Source organism: Bos indicus x Bos taurus, chromosome 13, assembly GCF_003369695.1.
Source record: "Bos indicus x Bos taurus breed Angus x Brahman F1 hybrid chromosome 13, Bos_hybrid_MaternalHap_v2.0, whole genome shotgun sequence".
Taxonomy (NCBI): Eukaryota; Metazoa; Chordata; class Mammalia; order Artiodactyla; family Bovidae; genus Bos; species Bos indicus x Bos taurus.
The window spans coordinates 51,224,555-51,240,797 of record NC_040088.1 but is presented as its reverse complement, the minus strand read 5'-3'; the positions used below and the strand labels follow the sequence as shown (position 1 = coordinate 51,240,797).

The window sequence follows — 16,243 nt, the reverse complement described above, 5'->3', positions numbered from 1 at the left end:
TCCCTGTGTGTTTTGGAGATAAAGCTTTTATCTAGCAGTGCAGTTGGAAAGTCCCCTCCTCTCTTCACCCCATCAGTTTTCATTTTATCTTTAGTTTGGTGTTCTTCATTTTGGAGATGCTTTTTATAATAATGTGGTTAGTGGCTTGAAATAAAAAGACAAACTCCCTTTCATGACTAGAAATGTTCCATATTTTTCTAGTTAAAAAATAAATTTGAACCCATCTAAAAATCCCATATGATACGTTGTGAGGATTTAAAGAGATCAATTTGTTTTTCTGCAGCTAACATTATTATTAGAAACTCTAATTTGTTAATTTTATTTCCTGTTTTTTTCTTGTGATGAGAACTGTGAAAAGATGTACTCTCTCAGCAACTTTCAAACATACAACCAAGTATTGTAACCATACTCTCTGCGCTCTGCATTACACCCTCAGAACTTACTTATCTTGTAACTGAAAGTTTGCACTTTTTGGCCCATTTTACTCATTTTGCCACCCCTTGCCCACCCCTCCACCCTCCTGCAACCACCACTCTGTTGTTTCTGTGAGTTTGATCATATTAGATTTCACATACCAGTGAGATCGGACAGTGTTTGTCTTTCTGTCTTATTTCAGTTAGTGCAGTGCCCTCAAGGTTCCATCCGTGTTGTCCTCAGGTCAGGTTTATGTTGTCTAAGAACCTAGATATGTATTTAAAATGTACTAATTTGTTGCTTTAAACAGTTGTGTTTTATTTGTATTTTGTTGTTATCTAGTATCAGTAGGTTTAGATACACGCTCATTTTAAACTTTTTTCGTATTTACTTTAGAGGGCATTCTCTCTCTCAGTATTTTTCTTTAATATTTTGTTACCCTTTGGAGATTTTAATTGACATTATGCCAAATCTGTGAATTTACTCGGGAAATGTTCTCAGCTTTGCTAATTTAAATAGAGGGATGGTTCTTTTTGTTTTTTATTAATATTTTTTTCCTTTTCTCTTTCTTTCTTTTCCCTTTTCACTTATTTTTTCTTCCTTAATAGTAAGTTCTTGCTCTCTGGTTCCTTTAAAGTCTCATTACATTAATTTTCATGCAGTTATATGTTTATATAAATGTGATATCTCTTTCTAGCTCTTTTTAATAAAGAATTGTTTGAAAAAGACTATATAATAGTTGAGATACCATTGTAATCTCACTAGGGTTCAAAAAATGCAAACCCACAAAGTTTGTTTATGTGTGTGATTCCTCTTTCAAATAATGTTTTACATACATATCTGGTTATATTTTCACCTTCTTGCTGTGCCTTGACTTCATAGTAGGAAATAAGCATTAGGGCCACATTTTGATTTTCATGGGCCCTCAGCACTTTTGTCTACCTAGGTCCCTTTCTCCATAAAAAGCAATAAAAATATTTTATGGCTGCATTATTATAAAGACAAATGTATTATTATACATGAAAACATTTTCTTTGATCTAAGTTTGTGGCATTCAGTACATTCACATTATTATGAGATCATCTCCGCTGTCCATCTCCAGAACTTTTCATCATCTCAGGTGAACTCTGCTTGTCAAACAACTTACCATTCCCCTCTTGCCTTGAACCTAGTAACCATTTACAGTTTTGTTTTAATTGTTTTTAATCATTTTATAATTAGGTATATGGAAAACTCATGGAGATAGGGTTTATATTGTCTAGGAACCTAGATATGTTTAGTATAGGTTGGTGATGGTAGCATACGAATATTGAACATACGTATTGTAGATTGTTGGTGAAGCATTCTGAGTACTTGGTGTGCTTTAGAAAAGGTTGAAACGTGTCACTGGTGTGAAAGGGAAAGTGGGTGTGCGTTTTCCTGAGACTGGTGTAGACAGGGCAGGTTGAAGTATGAAGTTCATAAGGTTATTCGTGTACTAGGCAACAGTCTAGGTTTTTTTTTTTTAAAACATTGTCATACGGAGTTAATCTGTGATTTCATAAAATGTACAGATCTATTTAAGAGGTTGGATTTAGGGAAGGGGGAGGGAACTTTAAGAAAAGCACTTCTGTTTTGTAAGATTTGTTTATTTTAATCAAAATGATTTGTTACCAGCAATATATTGTAGAATTATTTAGTACATAAATAAAATAACTTATAGTAAAGTGTTTATCCCCTAAGAAAATAATGTTTTAAAATCCTTCGGCCCTTTTTAAAAGAAAAAAAATTCTTTCTTGTAAACTGTTTTGGAATTGTGGTCATTTGGAAAAATATTCTCAAGTTCTAAGGGGAAATGAAGAGCCAATTATTGTGAAATTTCATTTACTCAGAGAACTGTGACCCAGGAACATGGTTCCAGCAGTCTTTCAGAAAACGCTCCTTAATTCTTCCTCTTTGAACCACACATATCTGTGTATTTGTTTGTTGATTTATAGAAATATTTATGCTTATATGAAATATGTACTTTTTTGTTTCAAAAATAGTTACTCACATGGCTGAAACATTAAAATAACTTAAAAAAGGTAAATATTGAGAAAATAACTCCTGTCCCTGTTTCTCTCCCCCATCCTCTGTAGGTAACCATTTCTGTTTCCTTTGTATCTTTCTATTGTTCCTTTATACAAATACAAAAATAATTTTCCCATATTGATAGGCAATAAACATTTGTAATTACTTAATTCCTTAATATCCTGTCACCCTAAAGTGTTTGAATATGCTGGACTTAAAACTGAAATTTTTTTTCCTGACTTTGTAAGATATTCACATGATGTTTAGTGTGCAGTTCCAGTGTCTGAGTAAGTACTGAAAAATGCTTAGCCAGTGAGGTCATATGATAGACTGAAAAGTCTCTGTTCAAAATCAAGAGAACTTTCAGAATAATAGTAGCAGTTTTCTTTAACGTGTCTTCACATAGCTTTTGTCTGTTAGTTTTTATTGATTTGTTTTTAATTTCATATGTAAAAAAATAAATGTGAGAGTAAGTATTGATTATCCACAATAAAAAATTAATATTTTGTAATTGACATCCAGATTAATTTGTGCTATTATTTAAATCTTAACCATCTTTGCTTAGACCAAAATACAGTTGACTGAGAGTGGAAAACATGATAAACTTTTCTCTGTACTTGGCTAAGGGATCTATTTAGATAGTCTTTTATTTATTCACATACAATTAGAAGAAGAAAATGATAGGCGTTGATATTTCGTGAAAAATATGAATATAAGCCTTTGGGAAAGAGTTTTTTAAAAATATTTTTCATTGGCTTTATGTTGTCCAGGACCTGGACTTTGACTATCTTTGGGCTTTAACTGGAGGTTGATAGAATATGTCTTGATTTTTGTTTGTTTGTTTGTTTTTTAAGGGAAAAGTAATCTCTGACCTAGGTGTCTTCAGATTAGAAGGGCAGCTTCAGGTCAAAAAACAGATGTCTTCCAATGTTTTGTTTTGTGACAGTCATACCCTCAGTTGACTGGCCTTAGGTCTTGAAGTCTTTCATTTATTGACTGTTTATTATCTGTGTTAGGGACTTTATACATACCTCATCTGTTATATGAATTATGTGTATATTTTTTCCATTGTTAATTTGACTTTGTTTTCCCATTTAGAAGTTTTTGATTTTTATATAGCTGAATTTAACCAGTTTTCTGGTTTTTAGAATTTTGAGTTACAGACTTTCCTTCTTTAAGGTTTTAGTAGAACTATCTCATGTTTTCTTTACAGTTTCAGTTTTTGTTTTATGATTAATGTACTTTGTTTTTTAAAATAGCATTTTAGATTTACAAAAAAATTGAGCCAATAGTACAAAGAATTCCATAACCCCCCCCCCCTTATATATGCTAATGCTATGCTATGCTATGCTAAGTCACTTGAGTCGTGTCCGACTCTGTGTGACCCCATAGACGGCAGCCACCAGGCTCCTCCGTCCCTGGGATTCTCCAGGCAAGAACACGAGTGGGTTGCCATTTCCTTCTCCAACGCATGAAAGTGAAAAGTGAAAGCGAAGTCGCTCAGTCATGTCCGACTCTTAGCGACCCCATGGACTGCAGCCTACCAGGCTCCTCCATCTATGGGATTTTCCAGGCAAGAATACCGGAGTGGGGTGCCATTGCCTTCTCTGCCCCTTATATATAGTTTCCCCTATTATTAACGTCTTGCGTTAGTGTGGTATATATTATAAGAAATGAATCAGTGTGGTGGTGGCAGTGATGGTGGTTTAGTCGCTAAGTCTCGTCTAACTCTTTCAACCCCATAGACGGTAGCCCTCCAGGCTCCTCTGTCCATGGATTAACCAATGTCTGTGGTTTATATTAAGGCTCACTCTATACTGTACAGTTTTATGGGTTTTGACAAGTCCATAAAGACATGCATCCATTGTTACAGAATCACACAGAGTAGCTTCACCAACCTTAAAATGTCCTGCGTTCCCCCTGTTCATCCCTCTCCTTTCTCTCTGAACCTCTGGCAACCACCTTTTTTTTTTTTTTTAAACTATTTTTGTAATTTCCCCTTTTCCAAAATGTACAATTAGGAGGATATAGTGTGTATAGCCTTTTCAGACTGGCTTCTTTACTTAGCAAAATGCATTTAAGCATCATCTATGTTTTTTTCATGGCTTGCTGGCTCGTTTCTTTTTATTTCTGAATAGTATTTCCTCATGTGAATGTATTGTAGTTTGTTTATACATTCACCTATTGAAGGATATCTTGATTGCTTCCAGTTTTTGGTGATTGTGAATACAGCTGCTGTAAAAGCATGTGCAGTTTTTTTGTTTGTATGTATGAACATAGATTTTTAAAAACTGGGTAAATACCAAAGAGCATGGTTGTTGGATTATATGATAGGACTGTACATAGCTTTTGTAAGAAACTGGCAAACTGTCTTCCAAAGTCTCTCGTAGTTGTGATTTCATTTTTTACATATAAGTCTTTGATCTATTTGGAATTTATTATGTAGTTTGAGGTATGGCTCTAAATTTATTCTTTTCTCTTTGGCTACCTCAAAATTTCAGCACCATTTATTGAATGATCTTTGTCCTTTCTAATTTGAAATACTACTTTTATATATTACATTGCTTTATGTATTTGGATTTTTTTTTAATTCTCTTTTGTCCCATTGGTATGTATCTATTCATGTGCTGCTACCATGTGGTTTTAATTATTAAAACCTTATAATACATTTTAATACTGGCAGGGCTGGTTTTCTCCTTTTTCTTTTTTTTTTTTTTTACAGTTTCTTAATATTCTTGTCCCTCTCTACTGTCCTCACATAAACTTTTGGATTGGCCTGGCTAGTTTATGAACAGAACTATTTTTTTTTTAATGGGCTTAGTTTTAAATGAATAGTTTTTTGATATTAAAAATTTCCTATCTGAGAATGTAGCATATCTTTCTGTTTATATCCTTTAATAGTGTTTTTAAGTTTTCCTGTTAACAAATCTCATTCATTTTTGTTGAAGTTTTTTAATAAGGTATTTTATCCTTTTGTTGTTGTTTAGTCACTAGGTTTTGTCTGACTCTTTTGCAACACCACGGACTGTAGCCCACCAAGCTTTTCTGTCCATGGGATTTCCCAGGCAAGAATACTGGAGTGGGTTGCCATGCTCTCCTTCAGGGGGTCCTCCTCACCCAGGGACTGAACCTACGTCCCCTGCATTGGCAGGCAGGTTCTTTACCACTGACCGACTAGAGAAGCCCATTTTGTCCTTTTTGGTGCTATTTAAGTGAAGCCTTTAACTGGTGGTTTGATGGGAAATTTCTTTTTTCAAAATAGCCTGTATTATAACAATGGTGTACCCTGAAGAGGTACACCATTTGTAAGGGGAAAGTGATGTTGATGATTCAGGAGAAATTAGCAACAGCTGTAGGTGCCAGGACCTTGACCAGGTAGTGGGATGTGGGCCTGATAAGATCTGATATTTCCATCTTTACTTGCCCCAGACAATGATTTTCCTTTTGTATTTTACATGGTTTTTTAAAGCACCATGTATTCAGTAGAACAGGATCTACAGAGTCCTCATGACTCCCGAGATCATTTCACACATGAGGAAACTACAGCACTGAGATTTTAATGTGACTTGTCTGAAAGTTGTAGAGGCAAATTGGAAGTCAGGTTTCTTTACTCAGGTTATTTTTACCAATTTTATGTTTTTTCTCACTTCTTTGTGCTGAGTCCTCAAGACCTATGGTGCATGGTTATTTAAAAGTCAAAATCATGAACTAAGTAAGACGTAGCAGTTTTTTTTTCAATTGGAGTTTAAAATTGCTCTGCAGTGTTGTGTTAGTTTCTTCGGTACAACGAAGTGAATCAGGTGTATGTATGTGTGCATCCCTCCCTCGCAGGCCTCCCTCCTCTCCCCATCCCAGCCCGCTAGGTCTTCACAGAGCACTGAGCTGAGCTCCTTGTGCTGTACAGCAGCTTCCCACTGACTATCTATTTTACACATGGTAATGTATATAAAATGGGCTTCTTAGGTGGCTCAGATGGAAAAGAACCTGCCTGCCAGTGCAGGACGCACAGGTTTGATCCCTGGGTCAGGACAATCCGCTGAAGAAGGAAATGGCAACCCATTCCAGTATTCTTGCCTGGGAAATCCCATGGACAGAGGAGTCTGGAGGGCTGCAGCCTATGGGGTTGCAAGCCTAGCGACTGAAAAACAACAACAAATGTGTATAAAGACATACTGATTTTATTAAGTTTTTAGTGATTCCTCTTTCTCACATACATGATATAACCTTGTGTTTTGTTTGACTGATATATACTTCTGTGTTATATGATCTGGGAAACTCAGATATCATTCTAAATTTAAGAATTCAGTGAGTGTTATATGCATTTCCGTTAATCCTCAGTGTTTCTGCTGAAGTCCTTCCGGAACATGAACTTGTTCTTTTCACTAACCAAATAACGTAATTTGTATACTGTGTTCATGTTCTTGGTCATCTCATAAGAAATACCTATTTAATAAGCTTAGAATCAAGAATTTGATTATTTCTATTCAGTGTTTTGCCCTTTCCCCCTTGTGCTGTGTAGACTGTGTTTTATGTAATGTATATTACAAATCATATATGCACTTTGAATATGACATTGAATATACAGTTATTATTCATTTCAGTTCAAATTTGTTTTGTATTTTATATTAAACTTCTTTTATTGTTAATGTAATGCCTTTATGCTTTTGAAAGTCATCCTCTAGTATTCCAGGTGGGTTTACCTTATCTGTTAATTAAGTTTTTTTTACTTTGATCAGCAAAGATTTGAGTTCTCATCTCTTTTAATGTATGCCTGCTAGGTACTAAGACCTGTAAAAGTATGCATACATATATTCCCTCCCCACTCTACAATATCCTTAAATTATAGTTTGTAGTAAAGTACTTTTTATAGCATATAAAATGAAAATGTAAAGTTTAAATCACTCTAAAATAGCTCTGAAAGCTAAAGCTGTAAAAGTAAAACTCATAGAAGAATAGGACACGTTTGTGCTTTCTAGAACTCACATCGAGTGTCTCTAAGTCCCTGGCACGATTCTGGGAGTAACGTAATAACACACTGAGCTGGAAGTGTTGAAGTCCCCTTCTACAGATGAGGTCTGTTGGGCCTTGCGTCTCTTTCTCCTGAATCACAGTGCCGCTTTTGTCTAGCAGTGGTTCTCAGCCCAGTGGTGTCGCTCTGTTAGGAATGGTTTTGGTTCTCACGATGACAGGAGGTTACTACTGACATCGATTAGGCAGGGGCCAGAGATGTGATACGCCAGATAGTCTTACATCACAAGAATTTTTCTGCCCCTATTTAGAAACACACAGCTAGTAGCTCTGTACCTTTTCAGTCCTGCCTCAAAGGTGATGAGAGGTTAACCATGCAAGCACATTTGTGAGTTGTACTATGGATTGTTATTACTGTTACTTTCTTTTTTAACTGTTTTTCTTTTATATTTATAATACTTTAAGGGAAATGCCCTATTGTTCTTCTGTCAGGCCCCATGAGGGGAATAATAAAGAGGTGGTATTCTCATTTTGAAAAGTTGATTGATCTGAAGTCTTTGGTTTAGTAATAGATGCAGAATTAGAATTTAAATTCACTGCTCTTTGAATGGTAATAATTTACCCAAGCGTATAAAATCTTATTACAGTTGAACCTGATATCTTTATGGTACATAAGTACTTTTTATCTGAGATGTAGAGATGAGACATATTTGAAATAAGAGACTTCTAAAAAGTTGTACTAAGTGTAAGATCTCATAAACCTTGACTCCTTTTATCCAGCAAAATCATTGAATATTTTTGTCTTTCTCTTTGTGTATTAATGGAAAGACCTTTTCAGGTAGTCTCACTAATTGGTAACCAGGGACAAATGTTGAGCTGTTTAACTGTCATAACTATACAACAACATACCTACAAGTAGATATTTATAAATAATGTGACAGTTTTGGAAATGTACTCAGGGCTATTCAAAGAGATTTGAAATTTCATTGTTCTTTGAAAAGAGAATTGCAGGAATGCAAAATTAGTTTTAGTTTTCTTTGATCCTGTGAGTTGCATCATATACGTGTTTAGCTTCCCGAACTTAACTGTGTCCTTTTGCAGCCCCCTCCATGTTATTTTTCCTGAAAACTTGGTCTGCTGTCCACTGAGTGAACTCTGTGTGCTGTCTCAGAATTTCAGTTCCCGTTTCTCTTACAGAGTGTGAATGTCTCCCCACACTGAGAGTAATTATTCAGGGTATTCATATTTTAAACATGGCCCTACGTATACTAGCCATGTTCTTCGCTGGGTGCACAACATAGCAGTTGTGCTTCAGTAATTGAGGAGAAGTTGCCCGTATTGAGCATACTTGAGAGATGGCAGGGTATGAGTTCCAGTAGGAACTCCCTAGCAAGGAAAACTGATTAACCACCATGTTTGCCTTATACCCTGACTTTGGAAACCCAGGAAACAATATGCTTCCTTTACATTTTACAGTGGTGTGATTTACGCTGTGGCCATTTATCACATCTAAGTTAAGAGCATTATTTGGGGCTGGAAAAGGTGAGGGAGAGTTCTTTCCTTGTTCTCGTCTGTATCCTTGATCCCTCCTATCTTTTTGTTTTTCCACTCCAAGATAAGGAAAAGTGTGAATGAGCCTTACTGCTGCTGCTAAGTCGCTTCAGTCGTCTCCGACTCTTTGCGACCCCATAGACGGCAGCCCACCAGGCTCCCCTGTCCCTGGGATTCTCCAGGCAAGAACACTGGAGTGGGTTGCCATTTCCTTCTCCAATGCATGAAGGTGAAAAGTGAAAGTGAAGTCGCTCAGTTCTGTCCGACTCTGAGCGACCCCATGGACTGCAGCCTACCGGGCTCCTATGTCCATGGGATTTTCCAGGCAAGAGTACTGAAGTGGGGTGCCATCGCCTTCTCCGTGAATGAGCCTTACAGATTGGTTTAAATACGAAAGTGGGGTTTGGGGAAGGGTTTTGAGAGACATCAGGATTTAACTGATTGGTGGTGGAATCTGGTGGTAGTCCCCTCTAAAGGCACGTGCAGATTTTATCTTAGCAGGCATTTTTATAAAATACTTCATCTGTATGTACCATCAGTCTCTTTTTTCACATCCTGTGCTTCTCGCCACACTTCTTATTGTGCATTTTTCCCTTACCATGCAAGTTTCAGAAATAAATTTTGTGAGAGCATGTACATTTTCCACATGGGAAGCAAACTCAGTGGAAGATGCAGAAGTTGGTAACAAATAGAGCTTTATAGTGAAGATTATTTAGTTATTCAAAATACTAATTAATTGTATAACAATGAAAAGTAGTGTTTGTCCCATTTGGCTCAGTGACTTTTTCTTGAGCATCGGCCATGTTGAAGGCATAGAACCTAAATGACGAGAGTGGTGTAGGGGGAGAGGATAGACAGGGACCCCCTCCTAAAGCTGTCTTTTCTCTGAAGCCTACAGTGCAGTGTGTTGAGGTGGATTGGAATAATGTTGTGAATAAAGAAACTGATGCTTTAGTTCATCAGAGCTTACACATACCGAGGCAGCCCTGTCCATTTGTGAAAGGCCTGTTTTCTTATCTGGCCTAGGATTTAAGGAAAAGACATCAGAAGCCACAATTTGATGCAAGTACTGCCTTTGTTTCTCACTCTCGTATGAGCTACATGTCCGAGATCTATGCATAAAAAGACAATGTTTGGATGAATATATTTTTGGCTCAGGTGACCACGCATCCAGTTTGCCTTGGGTGGTTTCACTCTGTGCATACATTATGCCTGGTTAGCACCGCCTTTCACTCTCAGAGGGGCACGTGTATACGTGATAAATTGTACAGATGCTGTGTTTGTAGTCCACGTTCATTTATTGTCAAGAAGATAATAACCAGAGGATGCCTACTTTAAATTCAGTTATAACTTTATTTTCTTTTTTATGGTTTTTCATAGGATGTTTTTTAATGGGAGGATAATTGTTTTACAGTGTTGTGTTTCTGCTGTATTCAAAAGCGTGAATCAGCTATAAGTATACATATAAAATCGCTTATAACTCTTATGCCTTTTTGAAAACAATATTTTAGCCATAATTTTTTGTTGCATAGTAAGATTTAATAATGGTATGTGTATACAAATACTTCAGTTTCACTTCTGTATTTTACTTATAATCTTGTGGAAATACTGAAAAGATGACTTAAAAAAACACGGAACAGAATGAGGTAGTTAATACTAGAGTTTTGTGGGTCACTTCCGTTGTTTAATAGCACCAATTTTATGTACAACTCTGAATGGATTTTTTTTAGCTTAATGTATCTAAAAAGATATTGCTTTGTTAGCATATATGAAGTGTTTATCAGGATTCAAGCATTCTAGTCCACTTTCCTGTTTTGCATTATCCTTTTTATGGTTGCCGTAGCAAACTTTACTTTGGTGTCAGACATGTCTTTGCTTTGGTTTTTAAAATTGGCTGTGGCAAAATGTTTCAGCAGTATAGAAATGAGTGAAATACAAAGTACAAGATCCATTTCAAAGTGCCTTTCTCCATCTTCCTTCCACAAGTCCCTGCAGTTTAGATTCTTTTTTTTTTTTAATGTGATTTATGAACAATACATGAGAAATTTCATTTAAACCTTGGTGGCAAAGCAAGTATTGGGAATTATTTTCTAAAAAGTTTTACTCATAGTGCTAAATCACTTTTGGATCATTATTTTTTAATGATTTCAATTTTAGTATTCAGATAATCCTTTTTATATTTGGCCCCTGCCATGCTTTGAAGTGATAATTTTGTGTTTGTCAACATGCTTTTCAAAAGTGCAAAAATTAGCCTGCTAAAATCCTAATGTCCCCTCAACTCAGTGAGATCACCGCTGTCTTCCTGGGATCACCTTCTCTGCACTGAGATCCAGAAACTGCCTATAGACAGAAAGCCTGTTGCAGTATCTGCAGTGCCGCTGTGTAGAAAGTTGAAGCAAATGTCTGGTTTATCTATTTTGTATTCTTTCTTACAGATCATCATTCCGTGCTACCTGTGGCCTGACGTCTCAAGTGTATTTTAAATATATTTTTCCAGTTTTCTGATTATTTACAACAGGAGTTCCACTTATTCTATCATGACTAGAAGTAAAACTCTTGATCTGTCATTTTATTTTCAAAACCTTCCAACCAGAATTAGCCCCAAATGCCTAGTCTATGATTGCTAAGGATAGAGCCTGTTAATTTTGTTGAAAAATTTGAAGGAACTTTTTAGTGTACAGTTTTTCAATTGTGTCATTAATAAAAATTAAAATTCTCTACCAGGTTCTCCCATTTTATATCACAACTTATTGCCTCTTATAGTTAAGGTGGGAGGGGGAAGCGGAATATACAACTAATTGTTACACTTTTCGTTTTTTAGACCTAAAGATTGTCTTCGGTCTATTATGAGGAGGGTAAACCATAAAGATCCTCATGTGGCTATGCAGGCTCTCACTGTGAGTGATTTCGTTTTAAGATCTACAGCAAAATTGTCTGCCAAAATCAAGCCCTTTTAACTTCCGATTTTATCCTTTTAGCTTCTAGGAGCATGTGTATCAAACTGTGGCAAAATTTTTCACTTAGAAGTATGTTCGAGAGATTTTGCTAGTGAAGTAAGCAACGTATTAAACAAGGTAAAGAACATTATTTCCAGAAATGAATTAAGACTGTCTTCTTTCTTCATGTATTTTACATGTATTTTATTGTTCAATTCTTCACATTTTTAAATCACAAAGGACTAGTCTGTGTTTTTTTGTTTTTGTTTTTTTAGCTCTTTCTAGGCTATGTCTATCCCATGTATATCCATGTTAGGTTTGCTGAGGAGACTACGTATTTATATAACTTGGAGCATTGGTTTTGGTGAAGCCAAATTAGGATACATTTAACCTTTTTTCTTCATCAGTCCTTTTTTCTGATGAAAAATATGTGCATTTTTCTATCTGATTAAAAGGTACCAGTTTATTTTGGGCACAGTTCTTACTGTGCTTTTTTAGTCACAGAGGTCATCTGCTTAACAAAATGTAAGGCATTCAAATCCAGCAGTTGAAGGAATTTTTAAAATTTAATTACTAAGTAATATCTAAGTTTTCCCAGTAAAAATTCATGCATTCTAAAGGTAGTTATCTCTGGCCTTTCTTGGTGGTGGGTGGAGTAATTATTAAGAAAAATTATTTTTAATGTTAAAAGGGGAAATGCTTCATGTTTTTTTGGGAAAAAAGAGCATTTCCAAATTTTAGTAGGAAACAGTAAAGAAGTGAGATAATTTAAAATGCTGGACTTCTTTTAATACACTATGGTATGTGATAATTTTTTCCTGTGCTACTTTATTCAGTTATTTAGCTATATTGTATTTAAGGTTTTTTGTTTTTTTTTTTTTTTTTTACTAATTCTTTACCATTCTTTTGATGTCTTGAATGTCCATTCAAAATGTACAGCTATTTATGAAGAGATTCTAATATAATATTTTCTTTAATTGAAGATGTGTACTCAGTACTTAGTAATATAAACAACTACATTGAAAGGCAAGCAGTTGCATACAGGAGAAAGAACTTCACTTTATTTTACATATATTTTATAGTGAACTTACTGGTTTTATACTTAAGAGGGAGATGCTGTTTTGAAGAAATGAAGTTTCCAGGAATATGGACAGTACTGGGCCTCAAGATAATTAAGTAATTGGAGGAAAACACAGTCATGCATATAAAAAATCAGGAATTAGAAATAAAAGAACTGTATTATTTATTCTCTTTTCCAACTTATTTTTTTATTGGTCTGAAAAAAAGAAAATAGATTTTCCTGTCTTCTTCATATGCAGTAAAATATGAGTGAGTAAAATACTCTGACATACTCTTAGTCTTAAAATACTCTGAAAAGTCATATCTTTCAGGCCTCCAAAATAAGTAACTGTATATCTAATGTTTTGATTTGATGTGGCGTATGTGATGGTATCATCTATTTTTTTTCCATAATATGAAAATAAAAGTAGCTTATTTCTAGTAACCATCTGTGTTTTCTTATGTGTCACCTATAGCTAGGGATACTTTATGATTTAAAGAGAGATCTGAAATACTGTATTAAATCATTAACCAGAAAGTGCTTTTTTGTTAAATTTTTTTCTCTATTTTTCAGGGTCATCCTAAAGTATGTGAAAAATTGAAGGCTCTTATGGTTGAATGGACGGATGAATTCAAGAATGATCCACAGCTCAGTCTGATATCAGCAATGATTAAGAACCTGAAAGAACAGGGTGTTACATTTCCCGCTATTGGCTCTCAGGTATTTTATAGACATGTGTGTACGCTGCAGTTTGTTTCTAAAGTTAACCATGTTTATTTGAATTTTTCTTTTTTTCTTACAAACCCAGGTAGTTGTTAATACTCCAGAGGAATTTTATTAATAATAGTAATCTTGCATATAAAGGTGCCCAAAAGAATATATAGTGGATTGCTAATGTTTTCCAACTTCCATTTCCCCAATGTTTCTTCTTTTTAAATGAATTAACTGTTTTGTTTTTTAAGTTTTTCTTTTAATATAATTTTAATGATACAGAGCAAATTGCTTTATTAGTTAGTACTGACATTCTTGTTAAATGCTCTTCATGCTGTAATTTTATCTACAAAGAATGACAGCTCTGAAATAAAGTTTCCTTAAAATTTAAGGATGTGTTTAGAGGTTATTTGGACTATGAAATTTATGAACACCTGTATTAAATGGGAGGGAGATATAAAGGGCTCATTAGGAGGGGAAACACATAAAACATCTTTCCCATTAATAAGAACTGACCAGCACAGAAGTCTTCTTTCTTCTTCCTAATAAATATAATTGACTGAAAGGCTTAATTTGCCTTAAAAAAATTATTTATGTAATGGGCTCAATCTCTAACTTATGTCATATAGGAAAAAAAAAATGAAAGGGGACGTTTTTTATTATTTTTCTTTTCTGCGTAACCATTATTTAGGATGTCCACCTGACTAAGCAGGCTTAAAATGTCTGGTAACTTACTGTATTGTCTTTCCCCACTATACTGCTTGGGGTGGAATGTAATGAATGATGTAATAACATGAGTGGAAAACGCTTAGTTGTGAAGGGCTTGCATTCAGGGTTTTGGCCGTTTCAAGGGAATTATGAAGTGATTCATGTAGACTTTCTTCGTAAGGCACTTCTGATTTATCTAAGTCCTCTTGAGATGTGAAGATCCAGAAATACATTTTGGAAATGAAAGAAGAAAAGGATATTTTTCTTCTTACTTAAAAAATTAGCATATGACTAATTTTACAGTGATAAATTATGTCTTGAGAAGTAGTCATTCATAATTGATAGCTCGTTTTTACAACTCAGTATAATTTCTAAATCTCTGTAGTTAAGGAATAATTTTATGCAGAATAATCCAAGATACGGTATAATAACATGACAACAGAAGCAGCGTTTAATTATCAAAGACTGTACTCACTATGGAGAATGGAAGAGTGTAGCTACTTAGTGGAGTGTCAGTTTCTGTACCCTGAGAACCTGTTCTAGAGCTTATGCTCACAGTGTAGTTCGTGGACCATCAGTCGTCATCATCAGCTGGAAGCTTGTTAGGACTGTCATCTCACTCATGTGTGGAAACATACCACACCAAGCAGTGGATTCATCAGCTCCGTTTAAACAAGATCTCCAATGATTCTGTGCACATTAAAGTGTGAGCAGCACTGCTCTTAAGGACAACTTTTAGTGCAAGTGAAAACTGCATTCCTGTAAGAGAAGGAAGGAGAGTTAATCTGGTTGATCCATAGCTTTGCTGGGTTAACCTCGAGTCTCAAGTAGTTGTGGGAGCCACTTTAGTGATCCTCTAATCTAATCCCCTCATTTTACAGATGAGGGTACTGAGCCCCAGAATGGTTAAGTGACTTGCCCAGGGCCACAGCTAGTGGTTGACAGAGCTGGAACAGGCCTTCCAACTCTCAGTCCAGTGTTCTTTCCACTACACGATCCTGCCTTCCGTTTGCTATTGAGGTTAGTAGATATGTGTCTGTCCGGACTAGGATTTGAAGGATAAAAAGTGGAGTGAACACTGGGAAGAGTGCTTACGTACTGATGGGTGTAGACATGGGATTCCTGTCTTGTTCAGAAGATTCAAGATGTAGATTAGCAGTAGGAAAGAGTGACTTTTTTTCATGTAGATGTTATGAAGTATGTGAAAGCTCATTCTGTTATAGCTGCTGTGTTTCACCCACAGGAAATATGTAAAATGCGTATAAACTATGATGAGGTAGAATGGTGTTTTATTTTATTTTTTTTTAATAGTAGCTTCTGAAGAGCTTGTTTGTCATTGAAAATCCTGTTTGTAAAGAGCTCCTTGTTTAATTAAAAAAAAAAATCTGTCATCTGGAATCAACTGCAGAAGTCCCTACAAATTTTATAGCCACTTAGTCGCTTATGCTTACAACATTTTAGTCAGACTAGATATTTGTTAGCATATTTAACAAAAGCCTCTGGAAACATGAGGACTTTTTTTTTTAAGTATGGTTTGTCATCCAGGTACAGAAGAAAATAATGTAAAAATATTAAGAAAAGTCATCCTGAGTCACCTGACTCTTGCTGCTGTGGTTCTCTCATAGCACTGACTTTTGACCTCAAGGGAGCAGTGATGCTGGCTCTGCTGCTGCGTTTGACTGGTTAATAAGACAAGTAGCATTGCTATACTTGGAACCTGATGATAGAAAGGAACTTTGAAAAGAGAGCAGTTCAGGAATGTAGAGCTTAATATAGCTCAGTTCTGCGCTTCCTTCTTGACCAGTAGAGATCCCTTCACAGACCATAAAAGATCTATATGTTTAGT

At 35.4% G+C, this 16,243-nt stretch overlaps 1 protein-coding gene across 2 annotated transcripts in view; it reads left to right on the top strand.

Annotated features, from left to right (window-relative positions):
• The window catches only part of STAM (signal transducing adaptor molecule), a 63,342-nt gene that overhangs the window by 18,995 nt on the left and 28,104 nt on the right, over positions 1 to 16,243 (top strand). For both annotated transcript variants that reach the window (XM_027559836.1, XM_027559837.1), the window contains 3 exons: positions 11,804 to 11,879; positions 11,961 to 12,056; positions 13,552 to 13,698. In XM_027559836.1, coding sequence (XP_027415637.1) covers positions 11,804 to 11,879; positions 11,961 to 12,056; positions 13,552 to 13,698 — 319 coding nt within the window. The remainder of the gene's footprint in view (positions 1 to 11,803; positions 11,880 to 11,960; positions 12,057 to 13,551; positions 13,699 to 16,243) is intronic.